General features: G+C 42.2%; 3 protein-coding genes across 3 annotated transcripts; all 3 read left to right on the top strand.

Annotated features, from left to right (window-relative positions):
- Nucleotides 1-1,051: 1,051 nt before the first annotated feature.
- dhx16 (DEAH-box helicase 16) lies at nucleotides 1,052-18,104 on the top strand. Its single transcript, XM_022746391.1, has 21 exons — nucleotides 1,052-1,311; nucleotides 1,637-1,839; nucleotides 1,954-2,192; nucleotides 3,011-3,179; nucleotides 3,288-3,344; nucleotides 3,569-3,823; nucleotides 3,946-4,179; nucleotides 4,646-4,837; nucleotides 5,133-5,243; nucleotides 5,527-5,642; nucleotides 5,934-6,144; nucleotides 6,491-6,589; nucleotides 7,726-7,878; nucleotides 8,292-8,432; nucleotides 9,241-9,403; nucleotides 9,504-9,622; nucleotides 10,860-10,927; nucleotides 11,575-11,737; nucleotides 12,886-13,047; nucleotides 16,796-16,969; nucleotides 17,279-18,104. The coding sequence occupies exons 2-21, from the start codon at nucleotides 1,642-1,644 to the stop codon at nucleotides 17,405-17,407; spliced, it is 3,153 nt and encodes a 1,050-aa protein (XP_022602112.1). The 5' UTR covers nucleotides 1,052-1,311; nucleotides 1,637-1,641; the 3' UTR covers nucleotides 17,408-18,104.
- A 1,184-nt stretch (nucleotides 18,105-19,288) lies between these two features.
- LOC111222601 (RING finger protein 225-like) lies at nucleotides 19,289-21,975 on the top strand. Its single transcript, XM_022746393.1, has 2 exons — nucleotides 19,289-19,472; nucleotides 20,268-21,975. The coding sequence occupies exon 2, from the start codon at nucleotides 20,325-20,327 to the stop codon at nucleotides 21,312-21,314; it is 990 nt and encodes a 329-aa protein (XP_022602114.1). The 5' UTR covers nucleotides 19,289-19,472; nucleotides 20,268-20,324; the 3' UTR covers nucleotides 21,315-21,975.
- A 1,776-nt stretch (nucleotides 21,976-23,751) lies between these two features.
- LOC111222604 lies at nucleotides 23,752-25,197 on the top strand. The gene is made up of 2 exons (XM_022746395.1): nucleotides 23,752-24,603; nucleotides 24,706-25,197. The coding sequence occupies exons 1-2, from the start codon at nucleotides 23,848-23,850 to the stop codon at nucleotides 24,787-24,789; spliced, it is 840 nt and encodes a 279-aa protein (XP_022602116.1). The 5' UTR covers nucleotides 23,752-23,847; the 3' UTR covers nucleotides 24,790-25,197.
- Nucleotides 25,198-25,901: the final 704 nt, after the last annotated feature.

Below are 25,901 nucleotides of genomic sequence, written 5' to 3'. Positions count from 1 at the left end.
AATGTTTACTATGTGTGTTTCTATATATTTGCCTTACAAAACATTTTCTCAGTCCATATTTACTTCAGATAACATGTATCTCCTTTTGTTTTTTTAATTGATTTTATTCTTTTGATCGTTATTTTTAACTTCTTAGTAAATAGAAATAAAATGACTGGCATGAGAATAGAGAGACAGCAGACCCAACAATCTCACGGTACTGAAAACTTGTTTATTTCTGCATATGACAATAAAGTCTTTAAACCGAACTGAAATGAGTAAAAGATCTATAGCTACTTCGTCCACCGCTGTCTTTACTAGGCTATGGCATAAACGTTAAATTTGTATCACATAGCCATTTAACAATCTACTATACCACTGATAATAATATTACAACAAATAATGATGAGTAAAAAAAATATAGTAAAAAAGAAAAAGGTTATCATTATTATTATTAGTAGTGTTAAGGATTCTCGTTCAAACTCCACTTCAGTACAGCTTCCATCATTGCTTTATTTTTCCATAACCGACCGCTGGAACACACAAGCGTGAACAAAAACTTTTCCCGGGGTAAGCTACACATGTCATATCTGGGATCGGACAATAAACATCTTTCACAATAAAAGTACTGTGCATAACACAATGAGTAAAGGCGCTTTCTTTTACATTGCTTAACAAGTAGAAATAGTATTGAGGTCCCACTGGACCAATCTTTGCAGCATCACTGTTTACTAATGTTTCACCCCTTGTTCACTTATTTATATGCTAAGCTATGTCGAAATAAATGTGCAAATTAATATTTGCGTGGGTTTTTAAAATGCTATTTTAGCTTTCTCTATGATTTCTCACTGCATTAGTGGAAAATTGATTGACATACAACACTTAAATGATCAATCGTACATCTTATTCTTCCAATAGTCAACTTGATATCACCACCCGTCACCCGTGCGGTAGGGGCAGGGAGATGATTATTGTCGTTCCTCTGTTGGCCGCAGGGGGCAGTGAGCGCTGCAGCCCCTGATGCAGCTCTGCTCTTCTTCTGTCATTTTAAAACACGTGTTTCCGCTTTCAACTTCAGCGTGAATCAAGCTAAGTGAACAAAAACACGTATTGATTTTTGTATGTGCTGTTTTAGGAGAACAACATAGGCACAAATAAATAGGTTTACATAGCTGTGGAGAGATGTACGTATTTATTAAGTGTCGTTACCCGGAACTTGTGAGCTACAACTCAAACTGACGCCTCATTTGTACCTGGAGTTAGCTGAGTAAGCTAACTCACAGCCTGCTACTTCTACCAAAACAACACATTTTTTGAACGTTTTGAAAAGCGGTAAGTGAAATTAATGAGTTTCAACGTTTTCAGTCTAAAGTAGACTTCACAAAGAAATAGCAGAATATCTCACCAGTGTACCGTTGAATGTGATGGTCCAACAACAAATTTGCAGATGCACAAATGAAGACAGTCCGCGAAATTAGGTTTGTGGGTCAAAACTGAACTTCCAGCTGGTTTGGATCCAATTCCAGCCAGATTTCTGAAGGACAGAACCAGTGTAGCTTCTAGTGTAATTATTCCTTCAGTCGTTTTGTGTAACATCATGGCATAAATATAGGCCTGGATTACAGAGGTTCTTGTGTTGTGACTGCTCCCTCAACAGGCACCATGGCCAATCTAGAGCAGTGGGTTAGTGACCGTCTCCATGACATCCTCGGGTTGAGTGACAGATACGTGTCTCAGTTCATGATTGGTACTGCACGGAAAGCATTGAATGCACAAGACTTCGTGTCTCGCCTTGAGCAGACGGGCACAATTGACATCGACCAGAGTGTGATTGCCTTCGCACAAGAGCTCTTTGACAAGGTATAGTCATAAAATTCTATAGAGCTTGCATTTACATATTTGCATGAACTTCATCAATCTGGGAATTTTTGGTGAGAATGAAACCTCTAACAATCTTTTATCACTGTGTTAAAGATTCCTCGCAAGCAGGTTGTTGAGAAAGCATCCCGTGCGATGGAACGAGAAGCCATTGAAATGGATAAGAAAAATCGGACGTACACGTTACTGGAGGACAGCGACAGTGATGAAGACACTGTGCAGGAGAAACAGAAAGGGAAAAAGAAAAGCAAGGACAAGGACAGAGGAAACAAGAGGAAGCACATCAGACGGAAGAAAGAGAGCGAGTCCTCTAGTGAGGATGAAGCACCTAAACGGTAACTCAGACTTTTTGTATTGATTTTATCGTGTGTATATAATATACAATTACATGTGTATAGTGTTAATAGTAGAGCAGGATATGCTGTTTTGGATGAAAGTTAGAGCTGAATGATTACCGCATTATTTTCTAATTTATTGGAAGTTTATCTATATGTACATGATGCATTGATTGTGGTTCAATTTAAAAACTTTTTCCAGTTTGCACTTGGTGGGTAGTCCTGGTCAAAAAAAGGGATAATTAAAAAGGGGGAAAATACCCCCACCCCCCATTCATACAGTAATACATATAATCAACCCGTGGAAAAACCAATTAGAAACAACGTCAGTACAGGGCTCAAACATTTGTAGTGACATTAACTATGGCCAAGGACTCTGTGATACAGTGACACAGTGAAAGATGATTTAAAAACAAAAAAAAGTCACACAGAAAAATTGAGTACTAAATTTGTATTTTTCTGACATGCTGCAAAGGATTGGTTTACTGCAGGATACTGTCAAATTATATCTGAAATTGCAGGGCCTAAATATCATTAATACTTCTTTGGAGAAAATACTAGATTTGTGTTTTAAGTTGAAAAAAAAGTGAGCGGAAGACGTAATAATGATAATAATAATTGTATTTACTCTGCATTTATCTTCATGTGAGTTAGAGTTCAAAGCTTTCTAACATTTATGTGTGGTTTGCCAGTATTACACTGAGACTAAACCCACAGAAAAGAGAAGCAACCTGTAAATATTTTTCATCTTGGAACGATTCAGGGCCTTTTAAACTAGTGATAAAAAGTTTAAAACAATTTTTTTTTTCTAATATCAGGAGTAATTCAGCCCAGTTAGTAAAGAAAGACGAGGAGGAAGAGGAAGAATGGGAGAAGGAAGAGCGAGAGCGACTGCAGGACATTGAAGAGAGAGACGCGTTTGCCGAGCGAGTGAGGCAGAAAGACAAGGACAAGACCCGCAACATAACGGAGAGGACTGACAAAAAGGTGGGAGATGAGGAAATTAAATCACAGCTCATGCTTGAAGATGATTCTCAAAGATGAGCCTCTGTGTCTCGAAGGTAGATCATTTCACATTTGTTTGTTTTCCTCCAGGCTTATGAGGAAGCTCAGAAGAGGCTGAAGATGGCTGAAGAGGATCAGAACAACATGGTGGGTGCTCTCAGCTGAGAGACAAGTTTCTGTTTGTGTTGAAAAAAAATCTTCTCACGTTTATGAACAGAATGTTTTGTCACTATCACAGCAGACTTTAGCACCATTTCTCACGGGCATTAGAATAAATTGCTCTGGGGAATAAAGAAAGTAAAAATCATTTGCTAGAATTCTAACTGTGTAATAAAGTTTCTGATCCTTTGTCCATCTCTTTTCATCTCTAGTTGCCAGAGTTGAGGAAGCGCTCTCGCTGGGAGTATCTAAAGAAGAGAGAGGCAGAGAAGCTGGAGGACCTGGAGGCAGAGATCATAGACGACGAGTATCTTTTCTCTACTGACGAGCTGACTGAGAGGGAGAGAAAGGAGTTGGAATACAAACGCACCCTTCGGGACCTGGCTAAAGATTACAAAAAGGCCGGTGCCAAGGAACAAGAGGAGAGGAAGAACAGATACTATATGCCAGAAGAGAAGAGAAGCAAGGTAGGCACGAGAGATGCCACGTACTGACACAATGTGCAGAAACAGTCACCTAGTAAAGTGTGCATAGGTTAAATTCTTTGTTTCTTTCCCATCCATCCCTCGCCCCTTTCCCCGCTGACCAGGAGGTGCCCCAGAGGGACCTGGAGCTGGAGGAAACTCCCATGGAGCTGGGAGGAGAGCAAGGCCGCTGGGAGGAGGAGAGGTTGAAAACAGCCTCCCTCAGCTTCGGGGCCAAGAAGGAGCGAGAGCAAGGGATGAGGAAGGAACAGGAGAAGTACCAGCTGATCCTGGAGGAGGAGGAGATGATCGACTTTGTCAGCACTGCCATTACCATGAAGGGAACTCGGACAGAAAAGGTGGGCTTCATCTGGTGCTTTTTAATCCGTCATTATAATTTGTGTCTCAACTTTCCTTTTGCTTTTCACTGAATTTATTCATCAAAGTCTGTTGCATCAGTAAAACTGTCCATCATGTAAAAATGTCCCTGTGTCTTTAAGTGAAAGGAAAGATCACATTTTCCTAATGTTCCTAAGATGACAAAAACATGCTGCTCACAACTTAAATCACTATCAAATATAACATCAAGATTTCTTGCATCAGGCTTGACCTGTGCCATAAAGAGTTCTTGAGCTTTGAAGAAAACCCCCCACCTGTATTCTTTTTATTTGACGGTGAGGGAAACCAGAAAAAGATACACATATGTCCTGTCAGCGTGTCCCAGAATAAGACATAAACTCCTTCCCAGTTACTCGTTACATATCAGTGAAAAAGATGATCTACAAAAACTGAAGCGAGCTCTTCTTCTGGCCCTGTCGTGTCCAGGATCAGGAGGCCCCGGCTCTGTCGCAGGCGGAGCTGAAGAAACAGTCCATGCAGGAGGTCCGACGCAGCCTTCCCATCTTCCCCTACAGAGAGGACCTGCTAGCTGCCATCCAGGAGCACCAGATCCTGGTCATTGAAGGGGAGACGGGCTCCGGAAAAACCACCCAGATCCCACAGTACCTCCTGGAAGATGTGAGTGCAGAAGCATCATACACATACATATTGAAAATCAATACCACTCTCACATCTGTCCAGCAAATATGAAGCTACAGCCAGTAGCTGTTAGCTTAGCTTAGCATAAAGACACAGTAACTTCTTCCAGGAAGTTACTGTTCCCAGGTCAGAGGTAGTTTGCCACATAGCCCCAGTAACACCACAAATTGTCTCTTTTTACGCAAACAAGTTGTTAAACTACTGCTTCACTGTAGCTCTATGTGGTAACCAGTGAAAATGAACTGACCCATCGAACCTGGCGCTCCTCTCTCAGGGATACACTAAAGGAGGCATGAAGATCGGTTGCACACAGCCTCGCAGAGTGGCAGCCATGTCAGTTGCAGCCAGAGTGGCACAGGAAATGAGCGTCAAGCTTGGGAACGAGGTGAGCTTGGCACATTAATCATGTTGACACCGTTTTTCACTTTATTACAGTTTTATTCATTCTAGATGTGGCTGCAGGACACTATTTCATATCTGTACATCAATGATTTCTGTATGATACTATAATCAATGTTTTTGTGCAGTGGTATATAACATCTTTCCAAGCATTCTTTATTTATTTCATGGTATTTTTGCCTCTTTCTTCAAACAATTTTAAGTGGTTAAAAATTTAAATGAAAGTCTTGGATCAGTATTATTTATATTATCTTAATTGGTTGATCCAGGTGGGTTACAGCATTCGTTTTGAGGACTGCACATCAGAGAGAACGGTGCTCAAGTACATGACAGACGGCATGCTGCTCCGAGAGTTTCTCACCGAGCCCGACCTGGCCAGCTACAGGTAATGCAAAGAAGAGAATCACTACGCAGACACCGTACGAATGCAGCCTGATTATAGAATCAGGATGTTTGACGTGCAGTTTTAGGGGGTTACAAGACCTTATTAATCCACCTGAATGATCATCCATCTGGCTCTCTGGCTGACATCCCAGTGCCTCAAACTTCCCACAGTTCCTCTCAGCAGTTCAACATGTGAAGTCATTATGTTTATGTACATCTGTAGGTATTACCTTATCTGCTGTGCTCAGTCATCTGCTTTCCCCACACTCTCTGTCTGTCTCTGTCCATCCAGTGTGATCATCATAGATGAGGCCCATGAGCGAACGCTCCACACAGACATCCTGTTTGGTCTGATTAAGGACATTGCCAGGTTCAGACCAGACCTGAAGGTGCTGGTGGCCAGCGCTACTCTGGACACCGAGCGCTTCTCCTGCTTTTTTGACGACGCTCCTGTCTTCAGGATCCCTGGCAGGAGGTTCCCAGTCGACATCTTCTACACTAAAGTAGGAACTAGCATGTTGTTTGAATGATTAATATAGGACATATTAACTTTTTTTTTTTTATAATGACATGATGATAAATTCCAAATCTGCTTTCTTCAGCTCTTATCCAACATTACACTAATATTTTGTTTACAGACAGGGAGCGTATCAGTCACTTACCAGGTGATGTTAATTAAGTCTGTGAGGGTTCAGGGCTTAGGCTTTAGGGGTGGACATTGAGATTGGGCCAGGATTACAGCTCCGGTGTGGGTCACCACAGTATTTTGAAGAGAAAGACTTAGAAAGAAAGATCATTTTTTTGTAAATCGTAAAAGTCGTAAAAGTATGTGTTTGTTGTGTTGCCCAGGCTCCAGAGGCAGACTACCTGGAAGCGTGTGTTGTGTCAGTGCTACAGATCCATGTCACCCAGTCTCCTGGAGATGTTCTGGTCTTCCTCACTGGACAGGTACACTTACACTTATATTTTCAAAGTCTTTCAAAGTCTTCCAGCACATTACACTTGTAATTTCTTCTTCTTTTGTATGTAATATCTGCATATAATCCATTTTGGATGGAATAATCTTAATGTGTTTTTATACACCTCACATTTCTTATCCTGTGTGTTGCAGACAGATAAATCTGCCTTTTAAACACATTCAAGAAGTGGTTGTCTAAGGGTGCTTATACTGTACAGTCAGTGAGTTACCTGACAGTCCATTCGATTTATTTACAGCTCTTGGTGCTTTTGTAAAAAGCCAGGAGGAGCTTGAATCGGACCAGAACTGAAAGAGGAATAAGAACCAGCTGTATTGGCCACATGTGTGTTATAATACAATGAATTGACTCCAGTCTCTAGTGTCTGTTTGTCGGTCTGCTCCGGTGTAGGAGATTGAAACAGTTTGATTTTACCGGCTGAACCAACATTCATCATTATGACAGGTTCTGGCAAATTAAAAAGTATCCTCCATCACCATCATGCCGCTAAATCCTACTTATATTGCATGAAAAGCAATGAGCATTAACATGAAGATCCACTTTTAGAGCTGCATTACTGCCACCAAGTGGACTAGAGTCGCTACACTCTCATTCACGGGCTCTCAGTCTCATTATGTTCCACTCAGAAGCATCTGCTGAGTCACGTAGGACCCCCAGTGGTTACATTTGGTACACTGGTGTTGTCCTGTGCTTGGTTTAATATCAGACTGGTTTGACCTTTTTTACACTGGCCCAACCCTGGTGCCTCGAAGTGAACACTGTTCCAGGAACAATGTTCAGGAAGTAGAAAAATAGAGCAACAGTAAAGCACAACAACATACAGTGTTTATATACAAATTGTAAACAAGTACACAAATAGTGTAGAGGTGTGTACAAGTGCAGGGATTGCTGGCATAAATATTGACTGGGTTTTGTAGTAGCTTACTTTATATACATAAACACACATAAAAAGGCATTTTCTTTCCTCGATCTTTAAATGAACCAAACTACAGGTGTGAAAGCGACCTAAGTTACCTGGTTTACTTAACCAGTATCCCCAAACTTCTCATGTATCCTTGTGTGTTGTGGGTTTACTCTTTAACCTCTTTGCCTGTGTGTGTCCGGCAGGAGGAGATCGAAGCGTGTTGCGAGCTGCTCCAGGAGAGATGCAGGCGGCTGGGATCTAAGATCGCAGAGCTGCTGGTCCTTCCCATCTATGCCAACCTGCCATCCGACATGCAGGCGAAGATCTTCAACCCCACTCCGCCTGGGGCCCGTAAGGTGAGGCGATGTCTTATTTCTGCGCAGAATCCTTGGGAAACTTTTATTGTTCCCTAACACAATTGCTCTGGATGTAGTAGGTCACTGTTGGATTAATATTTCAGCTTGGTAGACACTAGTCAATAGACTATGATAACAAGTTTATTCCTTAGAGAGATGTAAATGAAGACGATGGATGTGATATCTGTTTCCTGTATCAGCTGTGTATTAGGCAAGAGCCTGCTCATATTTACACAAATTAAATGTCCATGCTGGTATTTACCAACAGAGGCAACAGAGCACAATGAGATTTACTAAAGAGACTTAGTAGCTCACATTTTTGTTCCTATTCCCAACAGCTGGATCTAATCTTTACGCTGCTTTGTTTGACCAGTGATTGCTCACACTGTGTGTTCTCTTCCCTTCAACCCAAGGTGGTGGTTGCTACCAATATAGCAGAAACCTCACTCACCATAGATGGAATCATCTACGTCATCGATCCAGGCTTTTGCAAGCAGAAGAGTTACAACGCCCGCACTGGCATGGAGTCACTCATTGTCACGCCCTGCTCACGGGTAACTGCTCGCTGTTTCTCTTAATGTTTAACAAGCAGGAAGTTCATGTTGAAGTGAAGTCATGGCAAATTTTATCCAGGAGTGTAGTGAATGCACATGTTTTCTTTTCAAAAAAACACCACAATTCAGGTCCAGGCTACAAGCTGTGATACTGTACGGACCCCATGCTGCTTTTTTTCCGTTCGTTCCATTTCTGGTTTTGTCTTTTAAGTTCCAGTTACTATTTTTGGTTGTAATAAATACAAGTAAAAAGTCAGAGCCCTGAACAGTTCACACAGACTGCCAAACATTTCTCAGCTTTAGGGACACGGGTGATGAGAAGGTCCCATCGCCTGACAACATCACATCCACTGCAGATATCGTATAAACAAAGTAATGTCCTTACTGTGTCTCACTGTGTTTACAGCAGCTGCTTCTGTGCTGAAAAGAAGTCAAGAGCTCTGATGCCAGTTTATGATGATGCACTAAAACACAAATAATCACTAAACCAGATGATTTTTACATCTGATTTATCAGCGTGAATTAAAACATCTCTTTACCCGACAGTGTAATATAATTTATATTTTGTTGATAATGTAGTTTTGAACTAATTTCCTAAAAACAAAATAATAAGCCCATGTCATGGAAAACATCACCAGCTGATCCCAGAACAGCGAACTGATCTAATTAGCACTGCTACATAAATAGCAGTTAGTGTTTGTCAGATTGCTTCAGGGGGAAGCATCTGTTTAACTGTGGGTGTGTAACTCTGTTTTGGTTTCTAAATGTTTTACCAGCTCATGTTGTGTGTTTTCTCTTTCGCTCTCAGGCTTCGGCCAACCAGAGAGCAGGCCGTGCAGGCAGAGTGGCTGCTGGGAAATGTTTTAGGCTTTACACAGCCTGGGCCTTTAAACATGAGATGGAAGAAACCACCGTGCCTGAGATTCAGAGGACCAATTTGGGAAATGTAGTCCTGCTGCTGAAGAGTCTAGGTGAGGGGTCATTTTATGTGCTTACTCATTAAGTTGAAGCAGATTAGATCAACATTTGGTGGCTGTTTCTGTGCAAGAAACTCCTACTTTTTGCTTGCAGGCATCAATGACCTCATTCACTTTGACTTCATGGACCCACCCCCTCATGAGACTCTGGTCTTAGCGCTGGAGCAGCTCTACGCCCTGGGAGCACTCAACCACCTGGGAGAGCTCACAAAGGTACACACTCGAGGCCTGTATCTATGAAACGTCTAGTTAGACTTAATCAATATATTTATAATTACATGTGACAAGTGGCAGCGATGTGAGATGAGGAACCTACAGAGAATTATCTGCAGCTTCCTCTGGCCTGAAGATAAATATAGCTGCCTGCTCCGCAGCTTTACTGTTTTGGTTCACTCTCATGGTTTTTGGGTGACATATCGCTGCCCCTAAGCAGCCAACAAAAATCAGTTAGTGCATGTTTAAGCTCTAATACAGTTGCATTCTGTTTCTTTTGACAGGTACATTTTGTATTTGCAAACCACACTGGGTTTGTTTGTGAACTGGAGGGCATTTGGCTAAACAGGTTTTGTTTGTTTTTTTAAGGTTTGGCAGGAAATTAGCTCCGTCGTGAACTGTTATGTTATTTTAAACTCTTCCTGTTAAATAGTGATTAAACATTAAATGTAGCAGCTGATGTACCTTGAGTACGGTTAGCTGGACTTGCAACAGGAAAAACTCTTTACCCAGTGGATAAAAAGCTTTGAGGCTTTAGATTCCAAACGTCTCTAAAGTGCTTGATATCTTTAAAGAGTAACTTCACCCCAAATCTTTTCTGTTAGTAAATTATGTGTATAGTCACTTTACACTATCAGTTCATCCTGGTCTCATTTTATAGGGTCCATTACAATTTATTTTCCATCACAAATCTAGTAATTCTGTGAAAAATGTTACTGTCAAAAATCATTATTGTCCTATCACACATGTACAACAAGTAATGGATTAATTATTCCCACTCCATCCTCGTCCCACAGTCAGACACAACAAGAGAAGGTCGTTAGTTAACAGAAGAAGCTTCTTTTGCATTCTTAACTTTAATCAGAGAAAATAGTGATGTAACCTTTTGCTTTGACGTGCATAATCTGCGTTCATCTCTCGCTCTGCCTGCGTGTGTGCTTGACATGCTGCACATACCTGAAGCTTCTTATGCTCTGTCAGGGCTTGATTGAAGGTGCTGATACTTGGAGAGGAGAGCTCACTGTGTTTACAACTCAGGGCTTTTATGACCACTATAGTCTTATCAATCAGTGGTTGTCAAGGATGTGAGGATGATAGGATATCAGCATCAGTCCGTGCCGGGATAGGGGTTGTGGTGAGATGCGCCCCCCCCCCCCCCCCCCAGGTGACGACTTGTGTTCAGGACATAAGATGTTTATCAATATGAATAAATAACTTGTTTGTTCTTGTGTGTCAGCTGGGTCGCAGGATGGCTGAGTTACCCGTGGACCCCATGCTGAGCAAGATGATCCTGGCGTCCGAGCAGTAAGTCTCCGCTCTGGTACTAGCATGAACCGTCGCCATGTGTCCGTTGAACAGGGTGCATTGCCTGACTAAATACTATATGAAGCATAAAATGTAGGTTTTCTTACATATACCAAACTCCTCCAGGCTTGTATTTGTCCAGTTCTTGATTATGCACTAGGGGGTGATGGAAGTTACTCCAGGAGTTAACTTATTCATAATCAGGGAGCTCCAACTTAAGCATTAACAGAAGATATTGTATCTCTAAGGGAGAAAGTGATTTGCAGGGCTAAAGGAAAAATAAGCAGATGAGTTTGTGAGTAAACAGCTGCGTGATTGTTTTACTGAAAATCTATCGAAGACAATAAAGGTTCTCATATTGAAACGGGTCAGTTTGCTGTTTTGGAAGAAGAATGTGAGAAGTAGAAAATGAGTTTTATTTTCCTTTACTGACCTTTGTCAATAAAAGGAAGTGAGTCGCTGGATGTGGATGATTCACATTGTCTGAAATTGTTTGAATACGAGGCCTTAAAACTGGCAACTCATTAGTAAATGCTTGGGAGTTAAAAGAGAAACTTGTATCAGGAAGGAATACTGTTGTTGCTTTCTCATCTCTCTTTGCATCTCACTGTATTTCTATTTCACTTTCCTTCTGTGCCGCTCTCCAGGTACAAGTGTTCAGAGGAAGTGTTGACAATAGCAGCCATGCTGTCGGTGAACAACTCTATTTTCTACCGGCCCAAAGACAAAGTGGTGCACGCCGACAACGCCAGGATGAACTTTGTGGTGCCAGGGGGAGACCACCTGGTGCTGCTCAACGTCTACACACAGGTATAAACAGTTTGGCCTGAAGATATGTTCGGTCTTTATGAAGCTTATAGCATCAGAGACGTGTGGAGTAGATTCTGCATACATCTTCAAGGCCACAGTAAAAGGTCTTTGCAAATATTTTGTCCATTTACCTACATGAGGAGGACAGACTGTTAGAGCTGATCCTAGAAGGTGGGAATTATTGCTGTGTTGCTGTTATGAACTGCGTTTGTGTTCATGATTTGTGTCTAACCCTCCTGCATGAAAATAGGAAACTACCAAACTTTCAGGTTTTCTGTGAGCTTGTATGCAAATGGTTTGTGTATGCACACTGAAACAAGGTTCCCACCATCTCTTCTTGACAGTCCTTCCGTTTTTTAGAATAGTTTACTACGTATCCTACTTAGCTGTAGTCTACTACATGTAAAAAGTTAATAACCTGTAACTTATTGTCAGAATTATTCATCAAAAGACGGGATTGATAGTTTAATACTGTGAATGCACAGTTGCTTGAAAAATATTGAAATAGCACTTTAAAACAAAACTATATCACCTTTTGTCACAGGATGCGTAGGTCTACCATCATCAACCAAAGAGTGTTTTTTTCCCTCTTCTTTATTTTTAATTTATGGATTTATACAGTAATTCAACAACATTCATTTCAACATTTCTTAATTTGATTTGGCATGTCATTACTTTTACAGGTATTTGGTCGTAAACCAAAAGTCTGGACAAATAAAAATATTGACCTGATGATGCTGAAAAGTTATTGTGGTACATCCCGAGGAAGACATGAACATCTGTACCAAATTTCATGACAATAAATTTAGCAGGTTTAGATATTTCACTGAAAACCACAAATGTCAAGCTGCTCATGACGCCAGATTAAAACTCAGGGAATCACCAAAGTGGTAGTATTCATCGTCCGAGACCAACGTCCGTAGCGTGGCTAAAACAAAGATTAGAGGAGCGACTTTCTGCATTCCTGTCCTGTTATACAAATCACAAAAGCTCAGGTTCATCGTGCAACCCCTTCTTAGTCCCCTAAATTAGGAACCGTTGATTTACAGCTATTGCTTATGGAAACTAAAAAGCCCTTGAGATATTCCCATTCCCACCTTGAACCCAGGTGTTGTGCTGACTGCGCTCACAATGTCTTTCTCCCTCAGTGGCTGGAGAGCGGCTTCTCCACACAGTGGTGCTACGAGAACTTCATCCAGTTTCGCTCCATGAGAAGAGCCCGGGATGTCAGGGACCAGCTGGAGGGTCTGATGGATCGCATAGAGGTGGAGGTGGTCAGCTCCCAGGGAGACAATGTGCCCATTCGCAAGGTTAGTGCTGCTGAGAAAGTCAGAGTCAGAGTTTTACCACAGTGGAGTCTCAACTTTGGTTCCTGATATTAATTAAGAGGATATGCTTCAGTTTATGAGTGTGTTTGTGGCTCAGCGTGAACATGGCCGCTCTTTGGTTTGGCCACGTCTCGTGAGCATGTTGTGTAGATGCAATCAGCTGTTAGTTAGTTTTTGTGTCATGCACATACAAGTGTCCGCCCCACGTGGGAATGCGAGATGCCAAAAATAATCCTGCATTTAAGACCTGATTCAAAAGCATAGTGAAAATCTTTTTTAAAATCAAAAAGAAAACAGTGTTTGAGTTCAGTATTGCCTCTTTTCTGAATGTTAGTAACTCAACTCCAGACTTAACACTGGTTCAAGGTAAACAACTGAAGATGAGTGATAAGTGTTTGAAACTTGAACTAGTGGAGGGCAGGGCTAATAATACACTAAAGGCCTCAAGGTGGGAAGCTGCTTAATTTAGCTTTGACAAGCTGCTGTCAACATGACCCTTTTTTTTTTTTTTCTTCCGAAGTCGATCTTTTAGCCCTCATGTCTCCTTAGGGCGGTGAAAGGTGAAGAGTCACCCTCAGATACAGCCCCTGTGTTTGCTTCACTTCAGGCAGGTGGAAACTGTCACATAAGAGTTTTGACAAAATGCTGATACTAGTCCAGAGAGACTATATTGTTCTGAAAATTCAAAATATGAACAGAAATCTAAGAAGAAAGCTGTAAGTTATCACTGACCTGAGCTGTATCAATCGCCTTCTCATATCAGGGTCTAAATGTGTTGTGAACGCACGCCTAAACCACTTGAGATAAGCGAGGGCGTTTGTTTTATTAGCTGGGTTACACCTTTTTCCAACGCATGCTGACTTTGTGTGTGTCAAAAATCTTGCAGCCAAATAGGCTAAAAGTAATCCCACAACTTATTTTGTTCCCAAGAGTCCTCGGAGTCTGGCCCATGTACTTCCACATATGGGCAGAGTCCTTAGTCGGTACCTTTCGATATTGACTGACAGCCGGAAGATTTTCTGTGTGCTCGAAAGAATTGGTTCAGATGTGGAAGTAGCGTCTTACAATCGTGCTGTATATGGGCCAGATTCGGGCCGTGCAACCCGGGCGTATTCTGGGCCAGAAGAAAACAAGCATGTGGCCCAAGTGTGTTTATTTTGCTATCTGGGTATTAATTAATAGTTCAGTAAATATTCAAACTATTTACACTTAATGTTATTATTGACGTCTGAAGAAAACGTGTTGCTTTAGAAGGTATTGTTGCTTATATTTCTTTTTTTACTTCTTGAGTTCCATAAAGTGGCTTTCGTGTCCTTCAGTTTATTCCTTGTGTAAGTCGGGAAGCGTCTGTTGCTTTTCCAACTTCCGTACGACGAACGCCTCGACTGAACGACCGAAAACCTCCACCCTACCCCCGCGTCAGCTGACATCTCCACGCTGCCTGCACACACAAACATAAACCAACTGAATTAGTCCCGTGAAAATGTTTAGAACATTTTAAGGCGAAATGACAGACAAGTGTATCTTTACTGTATCCACCGCATGACTAGTGTGTGACAGATATTATCTGTCAAATGAATGTAAGTGACATGCTGTCCTCTTCGAAGCATTAGTTTTGTGAACACACCCAACACCACCTGGTCTAGATCACAGCAGGTGTGAACAGACCAAGTGCGTCAGTGAAAAGAGGACTGGAGAGGCAGGGTTAGGGTTAGGGTCTGAATGTTTGGAGTGGAGATGTGTGTGTGGATGGTGTGTGTTAGCTAGTCCCACATGAAACCCACCTTCACTACGAAACTAGTGAATGACTCGACGCTCCTGATACAGAATTATCTGCTGTCTGAACGGTGCTGTAGTTTCCTCGAGCAAGACACATTCAAGCTGATATAAAACAGAAATATATTATTTCTACATTGTCGTCGTGTTTTATGAAACATCAGGAGATTCGATTTCACCTTTGTGAATCATATGTTTGCATCTGGTTTATCTAGAAGACAAAAGAGTTGTCGGTTAGCTGCACTGTTGAGAACTGGTATTTTTCCACTGAGGTTGTTAGGAAGGAGGGAGACAGAGCTGTGAAGTGGGTTAAGTGGAAAATGAGTCATTATTTTCTTTCATACTGTAAAAATGATGATGATTTCAGGGAGCTAACTTAGTTCTGATGTGTTTTAAGTTTGATCCCTTTATCTGAAAAGCCTGGAAAGAAGATGAGATGGACAATTTTTAAATAAGTATTTACTACGGCTCAACGATAAGCAACTAAAAAATAATATTGCGATCATTTTGGCAGATATTGCAATGGTGATATGAATCATGATTTAAGTTGGAATGGTCATTTTTACTAAAGAAAATATAAAGATGGTGATGATGATGTTCCATTACATCCGGAGAACATGATTTATAAGCCAGGTGCGTCTCTGTAGCACCACAATGCTTCATTTATGGTCTGTTGTGACACATTTGACCTTTTTATCAAAACGTTTGTAGCTCCTCTGATTTGGATATTGCACTTGGTCATATTGCGATTTCAATAATATTTTGATTAATTGTGCAACCAGGATTTATTAACTAGACCATGAAGGTGTGACTGTGAAAGGTGATTCTCTTATTGTACACTCAGCACTCCACCTCTGCCTTATATGCGTTGGTGTTGTCTTAACCTTTGTCGGCCTGGATTGGTTTGCGTGACGCAGTAATGAAAAACGGTTAAGCTTCAGGGAAAACCAGCAGAGGTGCTAATATACACAATTAGGGAGTGAGCCAATTCTTTAGACCGTCATCTAATTCATGAAAGGGATGTGTCAGGATCTGACTCAGTTCAGTACTTGACATTGATCGATTACATCGCACCATCGCTCTGCTGCGTTGCAATGTCGAGGAAAAACAGGAAAAGCTGAGTTTTTACAAGAGCGAACAGAAGAAACGAACTTGCTCCATCAGTGACCGTCACATGAGGATGGAAGAAGGAAAAACTCATGCACTGCAGGTCGGGCACCTGGCCGAAGTTAGTTTGATTAAACGTGTCCAGCTGGTGATTATCTGTCTGCGTCGAGTTGAAGTTGGTTAAGGATCAGATGTTGAGCAGCTGGAATTGTGTTTGCGTCCGTGACTGTGATCAGAGTCAATTTAAAGAGAAAGAGAAGAAAGAGAGAGAAAAACTGGGCTCATTAATCAGGAATTAATTCATCAATCATAGATAGAAAAAATGACTAATTTCAACAAAAAACAGTTTGATCCATTTGTTGAAATAACACAGTGAAGTCTCTTCTGGTAAGTAGAGTGCATTATGCAGTATCCATGTTGTGTTGGACTGGAGGGTCCAGTCATTTGTTATGTTGACTCAACCAGAGAATTGAATAGCTGCTGTATTTGCTCTTCCATTCCCTTCTTCATCTCGTTATTTCTGGATTTATAGATTATTTACAATTGTATCTACTGAAGAAATAATTTGCATCTGTTTTGTTTGTGACTTGTCATTTTTCCCTGAAAACATATATATAAATATTCATCCATCACCACGTCCACCTGTGACCTACCTGAGGTAGTCATGTATAGGGATCAAGACACAGTTAACTATGATTTGGTTTTTATTACACAAGTACATTCTCACATTATTGCTCTTTATCTTAATAGTCCTCCTTTCGTGTAACGCTGCTGTGGTCACCTTGATTTCTACCCTGTATGGCGATGTGATGTATCAGCTGTTTAACCCCCCCCCCCCTCTTCCCAGGCGGTGACTGCAGGATATTTCTATCACACGGCACGACTGAGCAAAGGCGGCTACAAGACGGTGAAGCACCAGCAGACGGTCTACGTCCACCCCAACAGCTCTCTGTTCGAGGAGCAGCCCCGCTGGCTCATCTACCACGAGCTGGTCTTCACCACTAAGGAGTTCATGAGACAGGTCAGCCTGCTCAGGATGTGATGTAGTTTACTTCTGCAGTGTCAGGAGCTGGTTCAGTAGCAGCTTTTCAGAGGCTTGTTTGATCGTCTGGCAGAAAATCATTAAACACATAAAACAGCTACAGTTTAAAATGTGAATAACAGTCACACCTCCCATTAAGTCCAGTATAAAGGTGTCCACAGAATAACTGCTTATGGGCATGAGACAGCACATTAATGAGGAAGTTTGATGCAGGTTCCTGGACAATATTTAACTTTATTCCTTCCCGTATCAGTATCACATTGCATTTTCTGTCTCCCTTGCATGCAGGTGATTGAGATAGACAGCGGCTGGCTGCTTGAAGTGGCTCCTCACTACTACAAAAGCAAAGAGCTGGAGGACAGCAGCAGCAAGAAGATGCCCCGCAAGCAGGGTAAAACTAAAGAAGAGCTGGGCTGAAGAGAAGACCAAGGGCTCAGGGGACAGATCCATACAAAGCACTGGGGTCACACTCCCTTCCTCTCTCAGGGCAGGGTGAACGTAGGGGAAATGACTTTGAATGCTTGCAATTTGCATAAAAATAAAGAGGAAAAGTGTGGAAATGTAGTTGTGTGTGGCACCAGTTCAGTACATAAACAGCTACATGTTTGCTGCCTGTTTTCACATGTGACAATATTTTGCTGTAGCGTGATATGGCATTTTTTTGACAGTGCTCACTCAGTTTCAACATTGTAAATTTGGACCAATTTTGGCTGCAGAGAGTCGCCTGAATGCAGACACATGGAGCAGAGTGATGGGTCCAGAGAGAAGTGGGTCACAGACCTACTGATTTGTTTAATCATAAACCAGCTGCGTCAGCGGGGCCACTACAAAGAAACTAGTGCAGTTGGATCTGAGTTTCCCGCAACAGCAGTACGGACTCACTCTGGGTTTTTCAGCTCATTAATGAACGTAAGACTGTTGGTTTGTTTTTTCAGCTGCTTGTGAACGCCCCCCAGCAAGTAGCTTTTGTTGACTTGCTGTAAATGAACAGGCTTTGTCAAATTTTGCATTTGTGAAAGCAGCACACTGTCAAACTGTCTCCACCAATAAGTTTCACTCACGTGAGGCGCCTTGTTTATTTTCATTTTTCTAGAGCAATAAACTTTTACAATCATCTGCTTTTGTTTTGCCTAAATTGCTGAGTAGAATTAGTGTGTCAGTCGGTTTGTTTCAGCTCAGTATTTAGTCACCACACTGGTATTTATTAATTTTGAGATTTAATTCAGGTTATTCTTCTGGGTTTAATCTCACCAGGAAACTCACCGTCCAACAAGTTATATTTAGACGTCATATTTGAATGGCTTCTTATGATCCTATTGTCATGCTGATTACATTGACCTACAAAGGGACTGAGTTACTATTACTATTGACATGGCATTTTAACTCACTAATTTCTAGTTTGGAATACCCCCAGTGTGTTCATTTTCAACTTTTAAAGTCAAAACCAAACATGTTATGCCTTACGTCCCGTCAGAGGCCGTCGCAGAGCAGCATGTTTTTGTTAGATAAAGAGTGACGCATCGCTGGTTTCAGGAAGCGCTGCTTGACAGAGCAAACAAAACTGCCCCGTGTGATTTTTAATGCTGTTGATGTTCAGTGTGAAATATTTAAATCTCCACATGGATTTGACTGTCACGAGTATTCTCACATATTCACAGAGCCCAGAGGAGGAGTGAGTGAGTAGGACTGAGCAGTGAGGACAGGTTGAGCTACGTCGTCGTTCTTGTTTGGATGGTAAACCAACAAAGCGACAGGTGAAGGTATGACAGGTATGAGGCCCTGATGAGTGCAGTGTTGACAGTACTGAACCTTTTGTCTTTTCATGCAGCGACAGTGGAATATTCCCAGCAGTCACTGCTGTTTTTCTTGAGTTGTATCTCACATACACTCGCATAGATCTCATTCCAACGACACCAGATCTGATATTGAAGGCTGAGTTTAAACTACACAGGCTGAGACACAAAAACTAAGGCGGATTGATTTTAAAAAGAGAATTGAGATGTAATCACTGTCAGCGCTGCCTCTATAAGTAATGTGATGCCAGTATGACAGCTTCTGCTGTGTGAGTGGACACATGAGAATTATCTAAGTAAATGGCCTGATTATCTACATATCCCACACAGACCGTAAAAAACGCTGGCTCACAACAGCTGGTCCAACTGGTCCGACGAGGGAGGGAGGGAGGGAGGGAGGGAGGGAGGGAGAGGATGTAAAGGGAGGGCAGGAGGCAGCGAGGAGGAGGGTTCAGAGGAGGCAGTGCTATGTTACAATTAGACAAGAAGGTATGAGAGGAAAGAATCTAACAGAGGAGGAGAGCAGGGACTGCAGAGACACCAGAAGAGTTTCTGAGTCAAGTCTTTCTTTCTTGTTAGTAATGAAGTTTTCTGTTGTGCAAGTTTTTACTGCACTGATACACAAGAGGATTATTTTACCTGTCAGACCATCTCTGACGACGTGATCCGACATTCATCTACCTCAGCAGGTCTGTGTGTGTGTGTGTGTGTGTGTGTGTGTGTGTGTGTGTGTGTGTGTGTGTGTGTGTGTGTGTGTGTGTGTGTGTGTGTGTGTGTGTGTCTGTCTGTGTTTGTGTGTGTCTCTCTCTCTCTGTGTCTGTGTGTGTGTGTGTCTTTCTCTCTGTGTGTGTGTCTGTGTCTGTGTTTGTGTGTGTGTGTGTACAAATTCTGTCTTCCCTGTTCTTTGTCATAACACGGAAGTTTTTCTCTGGAAAACTCAGAACTTCACTTTTTTTTTTTTTTTTTTTTTTTTTTTTTTTAAAGCTTTAATTATAAGAAAATGTCAAACCAGTTTTTCTACAACTTGGAAGAAAAACAGCTGCCAATATATGAGGTGTGATCCTCCTCTGGGTTAAACACTTCAAGTTAATGAGTGACTATGAAAGACTGATGGGTATGATTGTATGTTTGCTATTTGAAAACAATGGAGCTGTGATGTCACCCTTGGTTTAGTTTTACAGGTTTTGATCCATTAACGCAGCAGGATCATAAAATCCTCATGCACTAAAATCTATCTGTAGCGCCTCGAGTTCTGCAGTTCCTCATTACAGATGTGTTTGCTGATGATTTTCTGTGCAGGAAAGCCTATTAAGCAAACACAGCATTTTAATACAATAGAGATGTTAGATAGCAAGAGGTTAGGCTTTATTGCTTCATCATCATGCAACAGCAGTGGTGACTGTGCAGGTGAATTCCAACAGTCCATTTCCGTCTCACCTGGTTTCTGAGAAAACTCATCCATCACCCATCCTTATTTTCCGCAGCTTCTGTTTGGAAGCAGATTCCAGCCGGCACTCTACCTCTAACATCCTCCCTCCAACATGAGCGATGACAGGGAGAGACACTGGCCCGAAGAGCGCTGGAGCCAGAGCCAGAGCCACGGAGCCAGACAGGCCCCCAACGTGAAACCCAAACTCGGCCAGAAAGAGAAGAACAGCAAGGAGAACCAGTGGAAGAGGGCGAGCACTCCGAAAGTGAGGCGATCCAGGAGCACCGACTCAGAGAGGGTGGATAGAGGGAGGAGGAGAGAAAGAGACAGGCAGCAGGGAGAGAGGAGACAGCGCGGGAGGAGTGAGGAGGCCCGGAGACGAGACAGGAGAGAGGGGGACAGCGACCGGAGGAAGGTGAAGCCCCCTGAGGATGATGTGGAGGACACTGAGTGCGCTGTGTGCTTCTGCTCCTACGACAACGTCTTCAAGACCCCGAAGCTGCTGGCGTGCGGGCACACCTTCTGCCTGGAGTGCCTCGCTCGCATCAACGTGACCTCCCCTGAGCTCAAGGCCCTGTCCTGCCCCGTGTGTCGTGAGCTGACTGAGCTCCCCCACGGCCAGGACCTGCCCCGCCTGGGCAACAATGAGGGCATCATAGGCAAACTCCCGCCCGACATGCAGAGGGCACTGTCCATCCGCTTCAAGCGCAGAAAGGGCAAACTGGTCCTGAAGAACCCACCTCCCACCAGCCCCACCAAGTCTACTGTCCTCGCCCTGCCCAAGAAGAGTCAGGATGCGCAGGTGACCGCAGGTGGTGACCTCCACCTGAGTGCAGTGGAGCAGGGAATAGTGCCGACCACTGTGGTGGACGTGGGCAGGCCTCCAAACAGGGTGAGAGGTCGCCTGCGCAGGTTGTTCCGCTCGGACCAGTGCTACTACGCCGTGGTGGCGTCCATCATCACCATCACTGTGGCCCTCATGCTGGTGGGGATTCTGGCCTTTGTGATCATACCGAACGTGATCCAGCGGAGGCCTGTTCCGACACTGAACCAAACATTCGTCGGTACCCAAGTAACCGGAGGTAGACTCACAACACCCTGAAGGGGGCAGGGCCGATCACGCAAAGACTTGTTGTGGTTCTCAGTGATACTTGTGCCTCCCTTTTTTTCCCTCTTGGTGAGTAATGGTGAAGGAAGGAAACAAACTAAGCACTGGGACACGTTCGAGCTGGTTCACCTGCAGTGACGTGAAGAAATGAAGGAAAACAAGGACAGCAACTTTTTTTTTTTTAAACATGGGACAGACGGACACACACAGGGCAAACACACATGTTTTGTTTTTTGTTTTTTTGTTACCTTTGTGTTCTTTTCTGAGCATGTTTGTGATTACTGTGAAAACCAGAAAGAAATTCTGTGTGTAAAAACAAAAAGAAAAGAAAACTGCTCATAATGCTGAATAAGCTGTAAATGTTGAAATGCACTAAATCTTTTGATTGCATCAGTCTGAGCTCAATAACCACTTCAGGGTTTCTAGATCTTATGTGTTTATAGAGCAGCTCACTGTACATAGCCAGAGATGATTTATATATTTGTAAATATTTTCTCTTTTCCCTCGTAAGAACTGACTTCCCCGTCGTATCATCAAATAAAGCCTTGTTTGAGACACTGAAAACTCCTCGCTCAGGATTTCCAAAACACGTGATGACAATTCTATTTCAATAAGATAATCTGGATTTTTTTAAAAATATCATTTGGAAATTAAATAATGGCCAACTTGCTTTTTAACTGCTCTGATTCCTGCTTCTATATATTCCATCTGATTATAGTATAGTGAGACGTTCCTGTCCCTTTCCCTGATGCAGATTTGTTTAGCCAGTTTCAGAAGCCTGCACGTCTTCTCTAGACACCTGATACCCTCTAGTGGTGTAAACAGACGAGTTAAAGAGGTTGGCTTGAATACTGAGTTTCTCCTCAGCTGTGCCTCTTTGCTTTGAGGCAGACAAACCTGTTTGGCAACATGAGGCTTTTAACCTTCTTAGCATTTTTTCTGCAGCTCACTCAGGAGTGTCAGCTGTAAAGTTCTGGCAATGAGAGGAGATACAGGATCACCTGCAAACATGCCATCCAACTCTTTGACGTGGGGTTGTGGGGAGGACAAAACAAGTAATTCACGAAAGTCTACAACAAACACTACAGGAATGACAGAAGAGAAAAATGAGGCATGTGAGATTTTAAGCCTGTCCGACCTGCAGTCTTTTAGCAGCTGAGCATTCAGTGGCTGCCTGAAGGCGAGTTAAAAAAAAAAAGCAGTAGGATAAATGCTGTATAGAGACATTTGGAAAAGGTGCTTTTATATAGAAATAACAAGACTATTGCACGTGCCTCCCCTGCACACCCCCCAAAGACCATTTTATACTATATAACACTCCTACTCCACTACATCTCAGAGAGAAATATTGTACTTTGTATTCCACTACATTTGTACTTTGGAAATTCAGATCTTACATAAAAAGCATAATATGAGCCAATCAGATCGTGCCAATACCACAGTGTAAACATGCTCCATTACAATGGAAATCCTGCATTCATAGAGGTAAAAAAATGAAGTGTCAAAAGTCGGTCCCCATATCTGTATGTCACATGATTAGATTGTTAATACTGATGCATCAATGAATATGCAGCATTTTGTAGCTGTTGTAGCTGTTACAGCTACTTTATACAGTTTGGTGGTTTAGTCCAGTGGTGTCCAGCCTACGGGTCAGGCCCCTCCAAAAGGTCGCAGGCTGAATCTGAGAGGTCGAGAGATGATCAGTGGTCTAGAAAGAAGAAATTACAAAGTTGTGCTACACACATTTGTATTGTGTCTTTTCTTTTTTGTGAAATATTGGAGATGCCGACCTCTTTCTTTGGTCATTTAAACGACACGTGAGGAAGGAACTCCTCAAAAACATGATAATCCAAAGGCCCCAACGAGACACACCACTTTGTTTTGTGTTGGTTGGGGTCACTGATCAAAAAGGTTGCAAACCACTGGTTTCATCTTTCACAATAAGTTTTATTTATAAGCATAATCAAGTCTTTTTTTTTAAATGTAAAATCTGAAAATTTAGCCGTAAATTTGAACTAAAAAGTAAAAGCATTTCCCTCTGGACTGTGGTTGGTGTTACAGGAGAAAATAGCAGAAATCAATCTTAAAAAGTAAAGTACCTCAGACCTGTACAGAAGGCCTACTTGAACAAATGAACATACAATGTCATGGCTTCATAAAACAAGATCTTTGTTACAGATTTAACTATTCAACAGTATAGAGTCATTTAAATGAACGCAACCATGACCAGCCACAACATTTAAATACTGTTATACAGAGGCCAGCCTATAATACTCTCAAAATTTTGGCTACCAGGCTAGTTATGAGTACTTTTTCCACCAATGCCTAAAGACACACCCCCCTGAACCTCCCTTAAGGAGTATCGAGGCAAATATGGTCGGGTGGACCAGACCAGAAAAGACCCCCCACCCCCACCCCAAATCCACTCCTTACGCAAATTAACCTTTATACATTATGTTGGTTGTTTGGATAGAGACTGAACATCAGAAACTTTAGGAAGGGTCTGTTGTGGATATTATCAACCACTATGGCTTCCACTCCCTCCGCCTCTGCCTTGTCTGCTGTTCTCCGGTGTCGGGGGAACTTCTGGACCCGGAATCCGCCGACCAAGCGGCCTGCCACCTCGGTGTACAGCCTCGGCCTGGCCGGCGGGGCAATGCGTGACTCGCCAGTTGAGCGCAACCGGTCAAACCAGGCGTCGGCGTGGGAGGCTTTTCTCCGAGGAGAGCGTGCTGCGGTGGGAGGAAGACTGACTGTAGCGTATAAGTCGTCCCAGGTCCGCGGTAAAATGTTCAGAAAAAAAGAATTTAGGGAAATGAATAAATTGTATTATCCAAAACGTTTGCATTCCCCAGGGGACGCGCACTCCGCTGCGCCGTGGGTCCAAAACGCGCTGGTGCGTCAGCTGGCGCACAAGCTGACACCTGACCTGCCTGGGATAGATAAATGCTCTAAAATCATCCAGATGATCAAATACGACACATGTGTTGCACACATCTGTACAATAGCGTTTCTTAAGGAAATCAGTGAATTCCCGGCTGGCGTTTTGAAAGTGTCCATAACGTCCCCATGTTTTATGGAAAACGCAGGACAATTACCGTCTTTCGTCTTGACGGGCTGGTCAACTTTGAAGAGCACCTGCTTCTCTTTGACTGCCCTGGTGTCAGAATTTCTGTTTTTGAAGCTGGCAGTGTTGTGGAAGTGCAGCAGCAGCTCTGGTGATGCGCCAAAGCATCTGCAGTGCCAACAGGATGAGAACATCATCAAAAACTATCCCCTGCAGGTGAGTGTTATAGCTAAGACTTAGGCTGATTGGATGATTTTAACAATAGAATATGTCATTTACAGTATGTTAGTTACTATACGAAACCATTTCCTCTTTCAGGCAAATGGACAGATCCACAGTCGCACCTCCTCCAAGGACAACTCCGGCTGTGGACAGACGATCACAGAGGACAGACCTGACTGAGAGAGCGTCCAAGGCCTCAGCACCAAACTGTGATCCAACATTATTTATTGATTTTTACTTGGCTTTCACAATACACAACATCTGGACTTCAACCCCGTGATAGCCTAAAAGATTGATGGTTGTTTTTAGGGTATTTCTTTTTGCTGTTCCTTTAGTATGTAAAGGTAATACTGTAAGAAATCAGCTGTACTGAATGTAGTCTCACATTTTACTTAAGCCAGTTCAAATATGTCAGTACATTTTATTTTTGAGCTGACCCTTTTCGCACAAAAGCTTATACTGTGGAATAAAATTTCCTTTTGGAAGGATTTAAACTTTCACAAAAGGTAAATATTCAAATCAAGTCTGAGTAAAAACTGTAAAACACAATGTACTTATTCTTGTCTTAAACTATTAAATGTGTTGTCATAAAAATATAGAGCCTAATAAATATCCAGTGCCAGTGGAAGGTCACTTACATAAATCCACCAGTTTTCAGGATTATGAAAGTCGTGACTGTGATCACTGAAATACGGTGTCGGAAGAAGTAGTTAAGATCTTTCTCATTAGTAAAAGTGGCAGAAGTTGTCAGTAAATGTACTTGAAGGATTCTCAAGTAAAAGTACTCACATGATGCAGAATAGCACCTGTCAGTGTTACGTTATCAAATGGGCTATTGGCAGTGGTGGAAGTTACGCAAGTTGTAAGATACTTAACGTCAGTATTCCCATTTTATGCCACTTTATACTTCTTCATTATCATATCTGAGGGAAATGTTGAACTTTTTAGCGCTTGACAGCTGCAGTTACTGGTTACTGCACAGAATAATATTATATTAGTTAAATTAGTTACAGATAGATCAGTTATAGATTATATTAACCAATGATAAACAGACAACATTAGCTCCATCTCATAATGGTCCATCGATACTTCTACATTAATGCATATATAACAACAATCCATTAATTTAATATATATTAACACGCTATAGCCTATTTTTTTTAAGTCGGCCTAGTCATGCATAACTTATCCATTTATGTCATACGTCGACATTTTAGATGAAAACACTGTCCTCTTTACTCCACTGCATTTATTTGATAGCTGTAGTTACATGTAGATTTTTTACAAATGAA

Source organism: Seriola dumerili, unplaced genomic scaffold (assembly GCF_002260705.1).
Source record: "Seriola dumerili isolate Sdu_G_001 unplaced genomic scaffold, Sdu_1.0 BDQW01000104.1, whole genome shotgun sequence".
In the NCBI taxonomy this organism is placed as follows: Eukaryota; Metazoa; Chordata; class Actinopteri; order Carangiformes; family Carangidae; genus Seriola; species Seriola dumerili.
Note: the sequence above shows the minus strand (reverse complement) of the source record. Positions and strands in the feature narration are given on the sequence as shown.